Source organism: Haliotis asinina, chromosome 11 (genome assembly GCF_037392515.1).
Source record: "Haliotis asinina isolate JCU_RB_2024 chromosome 11, JCU_Hal_asi_v2, whole genome shotgun sequence".
In the NCBI taxonomy this organism is placed as follows: Eukaryota; Metazoa; Mollusca; class Gastropoda; order Lepetellida; family Haliotidae; genus Haliotis; species Haliotis asinina.
In genome coordinates, this window is record NC_090290.1 from 55,656,843 (window position 1) to 55,677,283 (window position 20,441).

At 43.7% G+C, this 20,441-nt stretch overlaps 1 protein-coding gene across 2 annotated transcripts in view; it reads left to right on the plus strand.

Moving 5' to 3' along the window:
- Positions 1-3,271: 3,271 nt before the first annotated feature.
- Positions 3,272-20,441, plus strand: part of LOC137256180 (sterol regulatory element-binding protein cleavage-activating protein-like) — a 37,539-nt gene continuing 20,369 nt past the window's right edge. For both annotated transcript variants that reach the window (XM_067793889.1, XM_067793890.1), the window contains exons 1-11: positions 3,272-3,430; positions 5,571-5,727; positions 13,372-13,532; positions 14,418-14,555; positions 14,985-15,064; positions 15,777-15,891; positions 16,486-16,667; positions 17,635-17,761; positions 18,333-18,445; positions 18,880-18,974; positions 19,931-20,029. In XM_067793889.1, coding sequence (XP_067649990.1) covers positions 3,315-3,430; positions 5,571-5,727; positions 13,372-13,532; positions 14,418-14,555; positions 14,985-15,064; positions 15,777-15,891; positions 16,486-16,667; positions 17,635-17,761; positions 18,333-18,445; positions 18,880-18,974; positions 19,931-20,029 — 1,383 coding nt within the window. In that variant the 5' untranslated portion in view covers positions 3,272-3,314. The remainder of the gene's footprint in view (positions 3,431-5,570; positions 5,728-13,371; positions 13,533-14,417; positions 14,556-14,984; positions 15,065-15,776; positions 15,892-16,485; positions 16,668-17,634; positions 17,762-18,332; positions 18,446-18,879; positions 18,975-19,930; positions 20,030-20,441) is intronic.

The window sequence follows — 20,441 nt, forward strand, 5'->3', positions numbered from 1 at the left end:
ACGTCACTAAATCTGATACCAAGGACGCCACGGAAGTAATGATGGTAGAGTCTACTGACACTTTGACTCCTCAAGCAGCCTTACTCCAACATGTCAAGTTCTCCAGGGTCCAGAGAGCGAGAGACAAGAGGTACATCGCTCATGGCAGCAAGAACTCTTTTCGCCGCTCACCCGGAGGAAGCTGGCACTCACATGGAACAGGACATCCTGACAGGGGCACTAAAAGAGGAAAGCGCTGAAGATCAGTCCTCAACCCCCAGTTGTTCAAGTGGACGAGTCTACACTACTGGAAGAACTGGAGACTTTTCATCATGAAGATCCTATGAGATAGCTACAAGATGCCACTACAGGTAGCACCACCGCTCACAAAAGATCCCGCACTCTTGTGTATGCCAAAGATCAACAAGACAAGTTAGCCGATGCTACATCATGTCTACTAGCGATTGGTGCAGTTGAAGAACTACACCTGGATCATCTAACACAAGGATTCTACTCCCCGATTTTTTTAGTACCCAAGAAAACCTCCAAGGAAAAGATTTGACTTATATACAACATGAAGGAGTTCAACAAGGATTATCTACTGAAACCAGAATGATTCAGAATGATCCATCTGCCACAACTGTGGCATCTCATCAGTCCAGCAGATTGTCTATTGATTGATCTACAAGATGGCTACATGCACATTCCGATTCATACAAACTTCAGGAAATATCTGCACTTCCTGTTCAACAGTCAGCACTACCACTAGACACTTCTACGGTTTGGAATTTCTTTGACCCCATGGCTACTTACTCGCCAAGCCCATCATCACCTACCTACATCAGCAAGGACGTCGCAGAGCTGTTTATCTAGATGATGGCATTCAAGCTCATCACAAGACAAGTCATCTCAGACTACAGTTAAACCATCAGGCAACTAACTCAGCTCAGATGGCTTGTGACTCAACAGAAGTCGGAATTAGAGCCGCAACAATATCCATTCCTCAGGATCCGATTCATCTCTTCATTGAACTGAAACGTCGTCCAAGAGGATCTCTGTGTCAAAATTCAAGCCATGCTAGAAGAAGCTCTACTCTCTTCATTACCATTACGACAGTGGTAATGTCTTCTCGGTCTGCTCACATCAGGGCAGGATTTGACCTTAAGAGGATGTCTACAATTATACCCATTACAACGGTTCCTTATTCAGCATATTAACACCTTGGATTGGTTAGCTCTGCTGAACAACTTGAGACCATATCTACTATGACTCACCAATCAAATATCTGCACAAGGACATATTTGTTAGAGCCAGTCTGCAAGAACCATCTCTGTGTAGAAGCATCACTACAAGTTTGGGGTGGTCACCTGGACAACAAGGTGGCAGCAGGAATCTGGATATCACCTGGAGATGAAAGCTGTAATCAACACAGTACGGCATTTGTCAACAGCTTTTAGGAACAAACTACTAAGAGTTCATACTGACAGCTCCACAGTTACTGTCTACATAAACAAGCAAGGATCAACACGTCATATCCCAGGTGCACACAATGTGATGGCCAATGCGCTATCACACCCTCTACAACCATCTCCAACGGAATGGATGCTACATTTTTTACTCATCAGTAACACATTCGGATGTCCACAAATAGACCTATTTGCCACAAAGTTCGACAAGCAGATACCACCATCTGTATCTCCAGTGCCAGATCTCTTAGCGTGGGCAACAGGCATTCTCGGCATCTCATGGGAAGGGCTGAACGCTTACGCATACCCCCCTCCAGTACTACTACCGAAAGATAAAACTGATTCTGGTGGCGCCTTATTGGCCAGCAAGAGACTGGGTCCCACATGATACACAAGATTTATAATTATGCTCAGTCAGAGGGTCTCCAACATACTAAGACAAGGAGACAATATTTCAAGCACCTTTTCTTTCCATTGTCTACTGAGACACCTACGAAAGTATCCCACAACACTATCACAGCATGGATGAGAGGCGTTATACTGAGGGCCTACAAGGCAGCAGGACTTGAGCCACCACAAGCTTCCAGTCCACAGGATGTGAGAGCCTTGATGTTGGCGTTGGCTCTACATGGAAACTTCTTGCTAACAACTATAATGGAGGGCTCAATACAGTGTTTGCCAACCACTGACTATGGGACGTCACTACAGAGCACATCACTGGCATTCATCAATTTGGGCCACTTGTTGTCGCACATCAACCACAAGGTTCTGAGTTTCCTCACCCTTTTATTATGAGACTTGTTGAGACAAAGACTCTCTGCAAAGTATAATGGTTTAGAATCCATGCACACGTCTGAGCAGCCTAGCATGAGTTATTATGACCCTGTACTCATAATGAAGATACTTGTACATGAAGAAGTGCCACGACTGGTCTTGATGGAAATCTTGACATACAGTTGCATTAGACACTAGCAGGATACTACCTTATCTATGTATCTTCACATTTGAGTCAATGTTTGCTTCACGAGATGACAAATGATCCCCCCCATCTAACAGATGAACATTGGAAGAACAGGACCAATCTTCTGCAGTTATTGTTTATGAAGGGGGAGTACTGAACATACTTATATGGCAGTCAACAGTGTGGCCTGACTCACCACCGTTTCCATCAGATTCTGTAAATATAGCAAGCATGAGTCAGGATACGGAGAAATATGTAATTTTCTGAATAAATTTATATTTTCCAAATGTCCTGATTCATGCGGTCAAGCCTTCCCAACCGCCCCTCTCAGGCACGCTGAATTAACAGTAATTCTCATGTCGGGCTTGTAAGATTCAGAGAGAGTGGCAAGTATGGCTGGTCATATGACTGTACTGTGGAAACGGGAGGCCTCCGGTGGGTGAGTGTATTGTACGTTAGCTACAATTACATGGGAACTTCTAGGGATTTCTAGTGTTTTACTGTCTTCACGTAGACTGACGAGACAAGCATATTAAGCGCGAGTCAGGTTTTGTATAAAATATCAATTTTATTCAGAAAATTAGGTTTTGTTTTCTAAGTTATTTATTATAAAATATAGTTCCTACTGTTGTAGGATTTTAAATGGACATTTTAATGCTTATAAGTACCCCAAGGAGGACTCTCTTCAAATGATATTTATGCATGCTTGTGCAAATTTTTGTAAATTTTAGTGTTAATCTATGTGAGTTCAGATAATTTGACCAAACACAATTTTATTGGATTCATACTGGAGACTGGTGGCTGCAATGGCTGATATTTGCAGTGTTTGTTCCAGATATGTTCCTGGGCTAGGCAGCTGAGACTACCATGACTACTGATGTACAGCTGTGGGCTAACCTGGTCACGTGATGATGCAGTCAGTCCGGGAAAGGGTGGCACAGATCTACTACACTCATGGATTGTTCTGTGCCAGTCATCCCTACTCAATCATTGTCTCCGTCATCTGTGTCATCATATTTACATGGTAAGGCCACAACCAGAATTGACAGTCATCCCTACTCAGTCATCGTCTCTGTTGTTACGGTTAAGAATTTACCGTGACAAACGATGCAAGAAATCCTCTTGCGAACCAGCAAAACAGAACAAAGACAAGTCATAAATGTTGAAATTGTATTATTATGCAATGAGAGCAAGGTATACAAAGTCACAAGTCAATTTCACAATGCTGATTACAAATACAATTCAAGAGAAACTGTTCAAGAGAAACAAAATCTTAGTCAATGGGTCACAAAAATACAATATATCAAACTCACCAAAGTCTCAGTACGAGAGGTAATCAACTGTGCAGAATGTCAACACAGCGATTGGTGTGACAGCAGATAATGTAGGTCAGGCGTTGACGGGTTTTCAAGCGTTGGCAGTTATGTAACTCCAACAAATATGAATGAGTGTCGCCCTCAAGACGCCAACCAGCCCTTTTATATATTCTAAGTCATTTCCCGAAAGTTCGGGCACACACAACTCTTGTCAACACTGTAGAATGCCCTCGAATAAGTCTTCCGGAAGTAAACACATGGAAAACTAGGAGCAGATATATTCCAGAAAAGCAGAATCCTAAAAGTGTTGATTATCTATTAAAACAAAATGTGACCCATCATATTTAATGTTCAAAACACTAAACATTGTGACCCAATAATAATTATTACTGAATTAATAACAAAATATACAGAAAACACACACTCGTAAAACTGTGATCTGTGTCATCATATTTTCATGGGAAGGTCACAACCAGGATTGAGTGTCATCCCTGTTCAATCATCGTCACCATCATCTGTATTGTCATAGTTACATAATCACAAAAGGGTTGACAGGATTTCTGATCAATCATCATCACTCTCATCCTCCTCAATCGTCATGTGTACCATCTCTGCAAGAAAAGTGTCCACCTAGTATTAAAAGCACTTTTATAGCCTTTTTGCAGTGAAAACGTTTCAGTGAATTTCACATTAAACAAAAGCATCAATTGAATAAAGTGAAATCAAGATTGCGATTCTTCATGATGTTGCCTTGCCAATTGAACATTTGAATATCAGAATTTTAGTCAACTTAAGATAATCGTTCTCGATATGATAAAGCAGTCAGACTGTAAAGGTATTTATGTTGGTAATCTTCTTGGAAATTTTACAACATTGTACAACATCTTCAACCTGAACAATATTTGATAAACATAAAAACACAACTTTTCCTTTTCCTTTTTTTTGACTTTTCTAAACTTTTTGACTAACCATAATTTAGGTTTTGAGTCAGAATGTTGGGAAAGTATTCCATTTGAAAATAGAGCATTTCTATATTGTGAAAAGATTTATTCAAAAAGATTGCTTGAGGATGATGAACATTTTCTTTTAATTTGTCCATTGTATGAAACCTTAAGAAATGTATGCGTACATATTGCAAACAAATATTGTAATGTTACTGATATCATGTCACTTAGTAACAAGCATCATGCTTTGAAGCTAGGTGCTTTTGTATAATTGAGACATAACTGGATTGAAAACAATTGTAAATGATTTAAACATATCATGTAAGCATATTTAAATGTTGTCGGCAAAACATCATCATATGTCATAGTTTATATAAGAATGACTCTGTCAAGTTTATTAAATGACTATGTATGTGAATTATTGGCAGGGTGGCCTACATTTCCGAAATAAAATCAATCAATCAATAAAAATGTCTTTAAAATTCTATCATAGATTCAAATCGGTATTATTAGTTTGTATTACAAGTTGGTTTACACATTAAATCTAACACTGATAATAAATACGGTTGGTCTAGGTTAATGCTCAACACGTACCACATGTGTATTTGTCTGACTGTCCCAACTACTGCACTTACCCCCTTGTATTACAAACCAACATTAGCGATTTCGATCTATGATAATTTTTTAAACAACTTTTAGTTTTATCCAAAGTCGAATAAATGTTCAATTGGCAGGATAAAGGTATGAGGATTCACAATCATAATTTAACTGTATTTGGTTTACTTTTTGGTTCAGAGTGAAATTCATTGGTATGTTTTCACAACAAACAGACAATAATGACTGTTATTTCACGACTGTTAGATCATGAATATTATTGAGCTTAGATTCAGGTTTTGTCCTTCAGCTATCCATTGTCCAACCTGCCTTTGCTGGGCAACACCCCCCTACAACATGGCATGACCCTGAGTGAGTTGAAGAAACTCCCCACCCTGGGCGTGTCTCCAGCTACACGGAAGAAAGCACCGAGGGAGCAATCGGAAGACCTGAAACTCCCAAGATGGGTAGGTGTCACAGACCACCATAGTAGATAACATGGATGAACTAAGTCAGCCATTCTTTTTCAGAAGAAGTCCTCCTTGGGGTACATATAAGCATTTTTATGTCCATTAAAAATCCCTACGACAGTTGTAACTATTTTTGATAATAAAATATTTACAAAACAAAAAACTTGTTTTTTGTCTTGTGAGACCACCCTTACAGGGCCTCCCAGGCCCCCCCACATCCAAGAGCAGGTAACTCTGGCCGTCTACCTCGCACCTCACTTTTCATGCTGTCGTTCGACTAGAAAGACGTGGTCCATTTAGATAGTTTGTGCTATCTACCTACGGAATTATGAGTGAGAAAGAGTCAGCTACTGTATGTATGGTTCCTCTTCTTTCGCACGGGCGTTAGTTGGAATTTCTGGGCTGAAATTTTCATTCATAAATTGTTGTAACGTTGCCGGTCGGGTCCTATCTTCCTGTCATGTGGCAGACAAGATGGCGGCCTTTATGGCTTCTTTTTAGTGCAGGAAGTGTTTCGCTTGCGTCTCACTTATTCCTACCTGTTTCTTTTTAGTATGTTTTACATGCTAAGATGTCTTAACCCATTTGTTCTTGTTTCAGTCAAAATGGGTATGTTGGTTTTAAGACTGTTAGTCTTTTTCATAGCATTACGCAATTATGTGTGCACACTTGTTTCTTGCATTTATCCGCTTATACTTTGTTGTTTAGCTGGGTTAAATGTATTTTGGCAATTTATTATCGCCCATGCGTTTATATTTTGCATATTGTGTGTTCTATTGCGTATGTTTTCTGTACATCAGTTACCATTAGTTTGGTTCTGATTGTTACAGTTTCGCCTCTGAGTTACGTACTCCATGGGTCAAGCGGGGTAAGTCAGGGGATATACCCTCCTCTTTCCCTCTTCCCTCTTTTTCTCATACCCCCCTACCCCGCACCGGCATTTGCAGCAGCACGGGATGTCCAATCTCTATAAGAAACAGGAGCTTGGCATCCGTTCCTCTGATCTTGGCGGTGGGGGATCGTTTGAGAGAGAATAGGGTGCACCAAGCCTTGGGTTTAGGCTCAGGCACGGGTGCTGTCCCTGTGGGAATGTCAGATCCAAGCTACGGCTCTGGTGTCGTTTTCCCCGCTGGCCCTAAGGATTCTGCACCGAGCACCGGCTCGGGTGCAGTTCCGCTTGCCGGCGCCGGTCCATCGGGTCTCGTACCGTTGGTCACCGGCAACCCAACTGGTGGTTCTCGAGCACCGGCTTTGCCGCCTGCCTCGGTTCCGATCAGTGCATCGGAGGTCCCTGCTTCGGCAGCCGATCCCACGGGGTCTCGGCACCCGATCCCACGTTGTCTCAGCACCCTGTTTTTTTTTCGTTGAGTCAGGGGTTGGCCGATTCGGACAACTCAGCTCTTCGGGGTCTGATGTCCTTGTTGCCTTGTCCCTCGTGCGTCGGGGTTACCGGCAACTGAACTGATGGTTCTCGAGCACCGGCCTGGGCCGCCTGCCTCGGTTCCGCTCAGTGCATCGGAGGTCCCTGCTTCGGCAGCCGATCCCACGGGGTCTCGGCACCCGATCCCACGTTGTCTCGGCACCCTGGTTTTTTGTTGAGTCAGGGGTTGGCCGATTCGGACAACTCGAATCTTCTTGGGCGGTTGTCCTTGTTGACGGGTCCCTCGTGCGTCGGGGTTACCGGCAACCGAACTGGTGGTTCTCTAGCACCGGCTTTGCCGCCTGCCTCGGTTCCGCTCAGTGCATCGGGGGTCCCTGCTTCGGCGGTCGATCCCACGGGGTCTCGACGCCCTCTTTCTTCGTTGAACCAACGGAGGCCGATTCGGACCTTTTTGCTCGGATCGTCCCCGCGGCATGTACCCGAATGGATCGTGGTAGCACTGACGCCGGTGGTCATTCCATCGGACGCACCCGGTTCCATGGAGTTTCGTCTTCCTGGGAAGCGTTTACTCCGTGCAGGGTAGCCAAGATCCAGCTGCTCAGATTACCTTCGCTCTTTAGCGAAGTTGTTATATAAAGAAATGCCGCAGGTGGTCGTCCCTTTGGACGCCACCGATCCCGCGGAGTTCGTCTTCCTGGGGAAGCGTTTGCTTCGTGTGGGGTGGCTGAGACTCAATTGCGTATTTTACCTTCACTCATCAGTGAGGTAATTAATCCGTTCCTGTCGTGTAGCCGCTCGCGTTTCGATCTCCCGGAGCTTAACCGCCGCTACTCGATGGGGGAGGATGCGTTGTTTGACCCTCCCGTTGTCAACGAGTGCGTGTACGCCTTGATCGCGCTTGGGGGTCGTCTGGCCACAGCAAGGCGTCGGCTCGTCAGGGTCGCCGCTTGCCGCCTTTTACCTCATCGAACCAGGTGTTGCGCTCGGTTTACCGCTCCTTTGAGGAGCCATATCGGAACACCGTGCAACTACTTAAGGTTGCGGTGCACTCAGTCTACCTCTCTGTCCTGCAGAGGTAGCTGGTGTCACAGGAGGACGGGGACGAGGATATTTCCTCGTCCACGTTAGAGCGGCAACTTACAGAGGTGCATTCACATTTGGCGCGCGACTCAATGAGTTCTTGCGCGAGTCGGATGAGGTGTGCTGTGATGAGCCTTCGTGGGTTATGGCTGTCTGTCGCCAGGTATTTACCGGCTACACAGCAGGCACTGCTGTCGCGTTAGTTAGGGAGGCTGCGGAGGCAGCTAGTCAATTCAAGGACTCTAAGCCCTTGCTTGAACAACCCTCCACATATCGCGCGCAGCCTTCGGTCCTCAGCTCAAGCTATCCTGCGACTCAGGTACCTCCGGAGCCCTCAGTTGTCCCGTTGCAAGCGGCAATCTCTCTGCCGTCGGTCGGGACACTTTGCCTTCTACCCGAAATTCATGTGGGTGGTCGCCTCCCGTTATTCCTCCGGGAATGGGAGAGAGTCATGTCCAATCCCTGGGTCCTGTCCACACTCAGGGATGGCCACATGCCACAGTGGAAACGAGAGCCTCCTCCTTCTACCGGGATTCGCTGCACTCCGGTGCCGAAATCGCCGGAAAAGGTGGCAATCCTCCATGCCGAAATTCAGTTTTTACTGGACAAGGCAGCCATAGAGATGGTTCCATTGGGACAGGAGAATACGGGGTTCAACTCCACTTATTTCCTTGTGACCAAAAAGGATGGAGGGTTCAGACCCATTCTAAATCTCAAGGGTTTGAACAATCTGATAGAGGTGCCGTCTTTCAAGATGGAGACACTGAGGTCAGTGATCTCGTCTGTGGAGGCAGGGGATTGGCTTACGTCAATCGACCTCAAAGACGCCTACCTCCATGTACCGATGCATCCCGAGTTCAGGAAATACCTTCGGTTTTCCTTCGATGGGGTTTGCTACCAGTTTCACGTGCTCCCCTTCGGCATCTCCACAGCGCCAAGGGTGTTCACCAAACTCATGCTAGTACCAGCTCAGGTCGACAGGGCGCAGGGCAACTTTTGTTTCCCGTACCTGGACAACTGGATCCTCAGAGCGCTCTCCCAACACCTAAGTCGAGAATCCACAGTCAGTGATGGATATTCTCACCAGGCTAGGTTGGGTTATCAATCTAAAAATCAGAACTGGTGCCAACGCAGGATCTGGTTTTCTTGGGGGCGAGGTTCGAGACAACCCGAGGGGTGGTTTCTCTGTCCCAAGAGCGCGTTATCAAGGTACAGAGCATAGTGTTACAGTTCCTACAGTCCCCCATGGCCTCGGCACGAACGTGGCTTCAGTTGCTAGGCAACATGGCGGCGACGGTAGACGTAGTTTGGCGTGCACGTCTGAGAATGCATCCCATTCAGCAGGCGTTAGCACAACAGTGGTCCCACTCGGAGAGCTACGAGAAGAATCTGGCTATTCCCCAGTGGTTGATACCTCACTTGCGGTGGTGGACAGATACCGGGAATCTATCCAAAGGTTTACCTCTGATGACTCCGGTACCGTCGCTCACAGTTGAGACGGATGCCTCCCTCACAGGGTGGGGAGATGTCCTAGGCGACCTCACAGTGTCGGGACTATGGTCCAAACACGAGGCGACCTTGCACATCAATGTGCTGGAGTTGAGAGCTGTGAGGTTGGTGTTCGAACGCTTCGTGGATCAGGTTCGAAGCCGAGTGGTTCGTAGCCGAGTGGTTCGTCTAGAGATGGACAACCAGACGGCGATGTCCTACATTCTGAAGCAAGGCGGCACTGTGTCTCCGTCGCTCCTTCAGGAGGCGTGGCAGTTTCTGCTATGGTGTGATCAGTTCAGCATACGGGTTATGCCTGTCTATCTCCCAGGGGTCGACAACGTGCGTGCAGATGCGCTCTCACGACGTGTTCTAGCTCCCCACGAGTGGTTGCTCGATCGGGAGATATTCGGGATTATCTCCCAGTTGTTCGGGTCGTTCCAGGTGGATCTGTTTGCCTCTGGAGTGACGAACCAGATTCCGTTTTTTTTTTCTCGGATTCCGGATCCAAGAGCGATTGCCACCGACGCCTTCCAGCTGGACTGGACGGACAGGGTCTTGTGGGCGTTTCCACCAATTCCCCTGATTTCCAAAGTTCTGTCTCAGCTTGCCACCCAACCAGAGCGGCTACTAATGCTTCTCGCACCTCTGTGGCCGTCTCAACGCTGGTTTCCGGTAGTACTCAGGTCGCTAGCGCAACCGCCTGTACTATTACCAAGGCGACCGAACCTACTATCCCAGGAGGGCCAGCCTCACCCCAATCCCAGGATTCAGTGGGTGGCATGGCCACTGTCCGGAATCGTCTCCAAAAGAGCGGAATTCCTGCATCAGTTGCAGACACAATTCTGGCTTCATGGAGGGATTCCATGTATGTACAGTATGAGGATAGATAGGCCTGTTATGCGCGCTGGTGTGGAAACAGGGATTTTCAATCCCTTTTTTCTTCGACTATAGTTGAAGTATTGGAGTTCTTACAGTCTCGTTTAGAATCTGGCTTAGCCGCTTCTACGATTCGATGCTACTCCACGGCTATTTCAGCCTTCCACCTACCCGTTGAGGGTGCCTTGTTGGGACAATACCCCCAGGTACAGTGTTTCTTGCAGGCGTGGACAGACTGCGTCCGGTCGTGAAATTTGTCTAGAGTGTTGGGATGGGTGCCCACTCCTCTTGTTCATAACTTGGCCAACCTGTCGTTCGTTACAACTGTTAAGTTGAAAAATGGCTTATTTAGTGGCGGTTGCGTCTGGTGGACGTGTTAGCGACTCACACGTCATATTTTCAGACCCAGAACTATGTTCCATAAGGATCGGTTAGCATACGCTTACCGGATTCATACCACCCGAAGATTGATTATTAGCTTCGTGTTACTGTGCCTTTCGATCTACCTGTGTTTATGCTGCCTGCATCGTCTGATAATACATACCGTAAGGCTTATGTATTAGACGTTCTGAAACCTCTTAAAGTTGTTCATTACCAACTGAACACACACTCATGAGAGCGTGCTCGGTTCAGTCAGTCAGTTCTCTGCAGTAAACAGAATAGCTCCGCTCAAGCTGATTAAGCTTTGTCAGGTGACTACATCTGTTTGCACACGGTGGTGGGTGACTATCCATTCCCATTTAATCGGCGATGTTAGTCCCGCCCCCCTTTGGCTGGGTGCCTTACTTTACTTTCCATTTCCCCGCTTAGCTTGCTAGTGCGATATGGACAGGGTTCAGTTTGGTGAGTGTCCCATACGTCCAGGTCTCCAAACTTTGATTTGGGTGGGCGGGGTTTGTGTCATTTGGGATTTCCCAAATTCTAGCCAATGGGCATGTAAGCTTTGACAAGCGGGTCCTCATCTTTGTCACGCCCCCACCTTGATTGACATCAGCGATCAGGTGACCAGGTCGGTGACTTTTCTACTTCCGTGTGGTTGTAGATTCGCACTTCGATCAAATGGACTGTGCTGTCAGACAGAATACCACTCCCTATTGGTTATCTTTGGGAGTCTGTTTAATGCTTATATGTACCCCAAGGAGGACTTCTTCTGAAAAAGAATTATACAAACCTGTAGAGGTTATGAATTCTTTGAAGAAAGTCCTCCTTGGGGTACGGCCACCCTCCTCCCCTCATTCTGTCTGATACATTCAGCATGAAAAGTGAGGTGCGAGGTAGACGGCCAGAGTTACCTGCTCTTGGCTGTGGGGGGCCTGGGAGGCCCTGTAAGGGTGGTCTCACAAGACAAAAAACAAGTTTTTTGTTTTGTAAATATTTTATTATCAAAAATAGTTACAACTGTCGTAGGGATTTTTAATGGACATAAAAATGCTTATATGTACCCCAAGGAGGACTTTCTTCAAAGAATTCATAACCTCTACAGGTTTGTATAAGTTGTTGCCATGGTTATTCAGTTCTTCATACAAATGGAAAAGTATTGTGTGCAGCACATGCATATGAATATAACTGTTCTGAATGCCATTTATACACTTGAAGATGCGGGTTATAACTGATCTTCAGTATTAGAATTGATCTTCAGTAAGCCATGCTTTTCATAAGAGGCTACTAACGGGATCAGAAGGTCAGGCTTGCTGACTTGTCATCAGTTCCCAGTTGCACAGATTGATGTTAATCACTGGATTGTCTGGTTGAGACTCAATTATTTACAGACCACTGCCATATAGTGTGGCGTAAAACTAAACTCACTCACTCTGAAAGCTATTTATGAATATTTTACTGTTTGTCCTTTCTAAGGAGCTTGTGGTTAAAGTGGTCTCTCATCTTGATGAAAACCTGCGATTCAGGTTGGATTCCTCACATGGGTACAATATCTGAAGCCCATTTCTGGTGTCCTCTACCATGATATTGCTGGAATGTTTCTAAAAGTGTCATAAGACTATACTCACTCAGTATTTCAGTGGCAGTTGTATGTGAAATATGTAAAACTATTCAGGTACCAGTTTGGCACAGCTAATTGCTAAAATATATTTCTCAGTTTGATGGCCAGCACACATTGGTCAGTCATTGTTGGGTTTTTCCTTGGCACTGTTATTTCTATTGGGAAAATGTTATTTTGAAATATCTTTTTGTCATGCTTCAACAAAAATGACATTTAATGATTCATTATGGGACATTTATGCACTCACTAAGTCAGTGAATACATGAAGGGTATTTGAGTACAAACAGTTGAAGTGGTTGGTACGGTACATTGACATTACTCATGTTTGTTCGGATTACATAGAATGACTGATGCCAGGTGGACAAAGGATAGAGTCGGGAAGGGTTATTCTTCATTTGCCTTGATCAGATGATGTTCAGCAGTAGGGATGGAAGGAGGGAATCAAGGCCTATCAAGAATACCCTTTCCCTGTCCTTTGTCAGTCATTATCTGTAGAGCTGTGAAGATCCAGGGTAGAACAGGTCTTCAGCAACCCATGCTTGCCACAAAAAGTGGCTGTTCACTCAAACAGAATACACTCACTCATTTTTTCTAATCCCAACAAGCGTCAGTAATGTTAGCACACTGTACATCAACTTCATCTATTTTATAAGCACACATACCATATATATATATATATTTCTCCTTGTGCATAATGTTGTGTATCATTTGCTTGATAATGGTGTTAGCGTATACAATGAAATGTCACATCTATTGCAAAAAATTACTTGTCTAGCCACACACAGATGATGAATTATGTTTATTTCCCACACAGATTGTTGGGGACCCTGTGGGAGTCATCCAGCAAGTGATTGTGAAGACAACAGTGTCGCCATGGCAACCTCAAAATCATATACCAACAGATGCATTCCGTCCAACCTTAGCAAAAGTGTTTGAAGTCCTGGAGCATATAGAGCATGCTAAAGCTGTCAATGGGTACAGTACATGCATTATATATGATTGTCATAGGCTGAGTTTTGGGCACTGCTGTCAGCAGAAGCTGTGAACATGAAGTTTAGAGTTGGTGTTCAGCAACTTATGTTTGTCTTACGAGGTGACTAATTTGATCTGGTGGTTAGGCTCACTGACTTGGTTGACACATGTCATGGTATCCCATTTGTCTAGATCGTGGTTCATGCAGTTGGTCACTGGATAGTCTGGTCCAGACTTGATTGTTAAGAGACTGCCGCCATATAGCTGAAATACTGCTGAGTGCCACATGAAACAACAAACACAGCCATCAGCAGAAATGTGCCACCAAATTATTTCCAAGAATATAGGGGTAACTTTCATATGAAAGTCAGATCTTTTTCTGCTTGTTCTCAGACTGAGATCATGTTTATTTTTAATAGTGCATATTCATTATGAATGTAATACAACAGATGCCTTTTCCTTTATGATCCCCCTGGCACGTAATGCAGGGGGATAAAGTCAATTTGTGAAGCAGATCCAAAAGTGGTCCTTTTTGCAGATTTGGGGCATTCTTATTTTTCTCTGTAAAACAATTTGGAATTAGTCTAAAAAACATTAAGCTGGGTTTCAAGATTTCAAGTACCAGTCAGATCATTTGTTCTTTCAAATATGTGGGGACTGGAGGGATATGTCTTGTTATGGTGACTCTAAGCTTTTTATTTTATTTCTTTTTTAAAGAAGGATTCGTGGGGTGGTTGTCATTCACACTGTACATGCTTCCCCATAAATATTGTCATCATCACCAAAACACTTCCTGATAGCAGGTAGGTGCTAGACTGAACAGGGGGATATTTTTTATGACTTTGAAAATCTTGAAGGTTCAGCGTTTGCTTCCCGTTTTGTCTTCAGTGGTGTGGAGTTGTCTTTATCCAATGTGTGTCTGCGTGTGTCCGAGTCTGTCAAGTGGATAAAGTTTGGCCATGTGCTGCCACATTATGACTGTCTAGTTGTCTCCCCAGCAAATTTGTGGATGAAAGACAAGCACAGGTAACAGTTAAATGGCAGTGCATCCTTGAATGAATTCTGGTTTATTTAGTGTATAGATCAGATACATCCATGAATTGTCCAGCTTATATTTAATTCCTTGAATATGTATATAAACATGGTAAATGTTTGAGATAGGTGCTAGTTAAATCCTGAAGAAAGTATGACTTAATTCCTTGAAGAAGCAGATAAGCGCAGGTTTAATCATGACATATGCACATAATTTCTAGATGGAACATGGTATAAGCATGATAGGTGTTCTATTCATGCTGGAATTAAGTGCTTATTTAATCCTGAAATATTTAGTTATCTTTTTATTAGTTTACAAAATAAAAAGAGAAGTGTGTAAGGTGAGTATAACATCTCTTTGAGAAATGGGGTCCTGACGTGTATGTACTAGTACTTCAACCATGATAACTTTGTTGTTTCCAGGTATCATAAGGATGCTGAAATAATTAAAACAGTGTATCAAAAATTCGGACAAACTTTGGAATCGTCTCCTACGCTGAAAGGTAACTGCCAGAGACACTAAACACTAGAAACTGACATTTACACTCGACTTGATTTGATTTGCTAATCTGTCCAAGATATATTGAGAATGTTAAAGGAAGGTGTTTGATATTTTATTACAGGTATACATCAGGATTACCCAAAAAGTAGTTAGTCACATGATATCTGGCATAAGAACAATAGCGGTGCAATTCCAAGGTTTACTGCGAGTCAGTAATCAGGGACTGGGATAGAGAACTTTGACAGTGGGCCATTTTCATGATTATTAGCCATTTTCTGAATTTGAAATGGGCCACTGCCCTTGTATTAATGGTAAACTTCAGAATGGGCCATTTTTTATTCTGATGTGCAAAATGGCTCATGGCACCAGCCTGACAATGCGCCCATTCTTTCTGAGTTTAAATACAGATACAGCTTCGGCTAACTGCAGTGTTTGCATGATCCGAATTTTTTACTATATATGTGTCAAAATACTTTTTTCTAGGGCTGTGAAAGAACGATCCAAATGAGATTCAAGATTAGCCTTTGTAACGACTGCTTTGGAAAAGGAACCTGTGGGTTGTAAATTAGGATTTGTCCCAGGCCTAGATAATTTGTTAAGATTTGACAAAGGTATCAAATTGGAGTAACATACCCGATATAGTTAGTCTGACGTCAGCAGTTGCTTATAACAGCTGACTCATGACCAGTATTATGTAGAGATTGTTGTTCCAGATGTGTTGTTCGGAGTGCCATGGAAGGAGACGGGGGTGTCACGCTACTTTATTCGCAATCGCCAAAGAGTGATAACCTTCGCTATATCCATTGTCATGAAGAATTACAGTGCAAGGTGAGCCATACGATTGTGAAGTGACTGCACTAATGATGTCTCTTCCTTTAGCAACTATGCATGCAAAGTACATGTTCTTCTCAATGTAAGTACTGGGTGTGTGATTAGAATATTGGTAATGAGTTACTAAATATCAAGTCTACGTAACAAAGGGACCCAAAATATGAAAAGAGAAGAATGATGATCATGAATCCCCATTATCCCCCATCCTAAGATTGAAGAGCAATTTGTACCCATGAAGGCCTGGGTTAGAAATGGCCTTCTGTAACCAATACTTGTCAGAAGGGGCGACTAATGGAATTGGGGGTCAGACTCGCTGACCTGGTTGACACGTCATCTGTTCCCAGTTCCCAAGATCAAAGCTTATGCTGCAGAATCAATTATTTACGGACCACTGTGACATATCTGGAATATTTCTGATATATCTATATATATCAGAGTGCAGCATACAACTAAACTCACTCACTCACTCACTCACTCACTCACTCACTCACTGAAAAGTAATTTGACATATATGGTATGTGAGTACATGTCTCTCAATGCACATTCGTAAGTGAATCCTACTACCATGTAGCGGTACTTATCTGCCCTTAGTTTTGTGGATTCCTTGAAGAGGGAGCTAGAGCATCACTACCCAGACACATCCCTCCACAGTAACATCAGCGACAGCGACCAGGTGGTCTACCTTCACTACAGAGACATCAACTACTTCGTGGAGTACACCCCTCTCCTCGTCACCTACTTCGTCATCCTCATGTACCTCTACTTCTCTGTCCGTAAGTATGTCATCAGTGGATGATCTTTAGATGCTGATTCAGTGTTACCAGACCAGCATTAAACAACACGAATACACATAGTATTCTTTTTCAGAAGAAGTCTTCCATGGGGTACATATAAGTGATTAAATGTCCATTTTTAACTACAGTTTGACTATATTTTGACAAAAACATCTACAAAGCAAAAAACATGTTTTTTCTTGCAAGACCACCTTCACACTGCACCACAGAACCCCCTACAGCCAAGAGCGGGTAACTCTAGCTGTCAGACTTGCACCTCACTTTTCATGCTGTTATTCCGTCAAGAGGATACACATACACATTCTAATGTGTCAAGGCAACTTGTTTTTCATATCAAACATGGAAAAAGGGTTGTCATGAACAAACCCTAGTGTTATTAGTATTATTACACAAATATCCACATGTCACATAAAGACATGTCAGTTATACATAATGTGTACAGTTTTCCTTATCCTGACTCATGCTTATTTCAGTGTAGGAAAGATAGATCTGTTATGTTCATTATACGATCCCTGACCATATGGAATCACCCATCTGCCATGCATGCGCAACCAACCAGAGCCAACATAAAAAGTACATAAATTTATCCTCAATTTCATGTCGTAATGATAATTGATACAAACCAAAGCCGTGTACCGCTAAATTTTGTGTAAAGGACCGAAATATAAAAGGATATTAAATGCTATATAGGGACTCAAGTTGACTCCAATGGGCTCGTCGGGTGATGGAGGAGAGAGTGACAAACAGGGCTGGTCATGTGACAGATGTAGCGGGAAACAGGGAGGCTTCCTGTGGTTGAGTGTGACTGTATGTCCGCTTTAAAGGAAGGGAACTTAATCGACTGCAAGTGTTCCATTATCTTCACATAGAGGGAGGAGATAAGCAAATAAACATGAGTCAGGATGAGTATAAAATATCAATTGTATTCTGAAAATTATTTTTCCAGGGAAGATTGAGATGGTGAAATCCAAGATCGGCCTGGCCATCAGCGCTTTGTTCACGGTTGTCGCATCACTACTTGTGTCTGTCAGTGTATGCTCTGTCTTTGGTCTGGCTCCAACTCTGAATGGCGGGTAGGTCTTATATCTGGCTTTATCGTGTTTATGGTATGCATGTTCTACTTGGAAAAGAAAAGCATGTTTGGAGATTAAGTGAGCAGGTGAGTTTAGGTTACCATGGCACTCAGCAATATTCTAGCTATATGGCTATGGTCTGTAAATAGTCAGGTCTGGACCAGACCATCCAGTGATAAATAGCATGAGCATCGATCTGCTCAATTTGACATGACATGTGTCAACCAAGTCAGCGAGCCTGACCACCCGATCCCATTAGTTGCCTCTTAGGACAAGCATGGATTACTGAAGGCCAGTATTCTACCTTGACCTTCACGGATCTGAGATTAAGTCCCCAGCACCTTAGAGTGGACTAAACTGGATCTAAACTAGACAAGTTTGTGCTGCAAAGTCACTCAGTTCATGGCATCTCACTGTGCTATAATCAGTCGAAATGCTACTCATATGTAGCTTGAATACTGCTGACTACCAACAAGGATAGAAACAGGTGTAAACAAATGTCTGTCATCATTTCAAGCAAAATGTTGACCACCTGTCTGAAAATGTTCATGTTATGTTGTGTCCCCTTCAGAGAGATTTTCCCTTACCTGGTTGTGCTGATCGGCGTGGAGAACGTCCTCATCATCACCAAGTCTGTTGTGTCAACACCCGTCCATCTGGATGTTAAGATCAGAGTTGCTAAAGGTAACCAGAGTGCTTCTTGATTGTGCTTCAAACCATGCCAGTGCTATATCCCACCCTCAACATTATAATGGCTGTATAGAATGCCTGTTTCCACGCTAATACATGATTTCCCCAGATAGCCCAAGCTGTCGTGAGACACTAACAGGTTAACAGTGATATGACTTATCCCACTGGGTACCCATTCACTGCTTGGTGAACACAGACAATTCATGAGCAAACTCACTTGCATAAGGTTAGACCACATGTGTTTGGCTATCCAGCTGCCAAACATGGTCACCTATCCAAGGTCAGCAATTATCGTTAACTTAACTGATTGGTGACCTCAGCACAGCAGTCTGTCAGCTATCTGTAATTAATCAAGTAGGGACTGGGTGTAGACTTATGTGATAATACGAAGTGATGCCCTCACTGTTTGTATTAAATGCTTGTTGCAGGGTTGAGCAAGGAGGGCTGGTTCATCACCAAGAATCTGCTCACAGAGCTCTTCATTATCCTGGTTGGGTTCTTCACCTTTGTCCCCGCTATCCAGGTACATACATGATTGTGTATATGCAGGTAACATAACATGCTTGATGCCAGGCTTGTGAGGGGAGTGTTACAATGTGGTACGTCTTGCAATCCCAGTATCCCATGGTCATGAGAAGATGGCGTCAGTAGGGTAACTTTGTGGTTAAAGTGTTCACTCAGCATTCAATAGATCTGGGATCAATTCCCTACATGGGAGAAATGTATGAAGCCCTTTTCGAGTGTACCCTGCCGTGATATTGCTCAGTTATTGCTGAAATTGGACAGAACTAGTCAACACATTACAACATTGATGTAATGGAACTAGCCACCGACCCACAAACCTGAACTGATGACTTGCCGATATCTTGTATTTCCACATCCTCAACATCTACAGGATATTTGATAAATCTCCACTATTCCCCGGATTCATCCATGGCTCAGCCCAATAATTTTATTAGCTTCCTTTGCTGGCTCTGCATTCTCTCAGTAGTCAGCTATGCCACCGTCTCAACCGAGCTTGACAGTGTCAGCAAAGATAGTGGTCACAGCTGCGAAGGTTTGTTCACAGTCTGACTCAGATTTGGGGGAAATCATAGAGACAGGTCCAAACCTTTTAAGAAATATATACAAGAACTCCTTCTACCTCTTTTAGAGTACCTCTGCATGATTTGTGTTGCCAAGTTTAATCCATTAGATAATTTAAGAAGCCAAAGTTTTGACTGGTACGCTGAACTTGCCAGTGTAGACACCTGAACTGAGAAAAAGCCAGCCAAGGGAGGTAATAAATTCATCAGGCCATTGATGCCATACATGCATCCAGGGTATAGCGGAGATTTATCTGATCTTGTTTTATCAAATTTCCACAGACCGGATGAACTGTTTTGGAGGTCTGGAAAGGACTGGTGAGAGTAAATATAGCATATGTTGCTCTCAAAGCCTGAACTTTGCGACTTGTATTGTTTACTTCTCATGTTGCAGGAGTTCTGCATGTTTGCGCTGGTTGGCCTGCTCTCCGACTTCTTCCTACAGATGGTCTTCTTTGCTACCACTCTCTCCGTGGATATCCGGAGAATGGAGGTGAGATGAAGACTGTGTGTCACATTATCACATTTCTTTCAGGTCATGACATTGTTGCCAGGTCATCAGACCATCACATTGTCTTGTCATTACATTTTTGTTATGTCATTTTATCGGGTCATTGCAATATTGGCAGGTCATTACATTATTATTTGGTCATTACAGTATTCCCAGGTGATTGCATTATTATCAGATCATGACATTGTCATCAGGTCAGTACATTATTGTGAAGTAATAAAAAATGATGAGAGGTCATTGCATTATTATTAGGTTATTACAATATTGACAGGTCATGGCATTATCCTCGTAACCTGTGCCTTTTAAGGAGTAACTTGAATGGAGCTCAGTAACCTGTTTCAAATTTTGTAGCCTGTTTCACTACATGTCATCAAAACCCTGGTAACAAGAAATG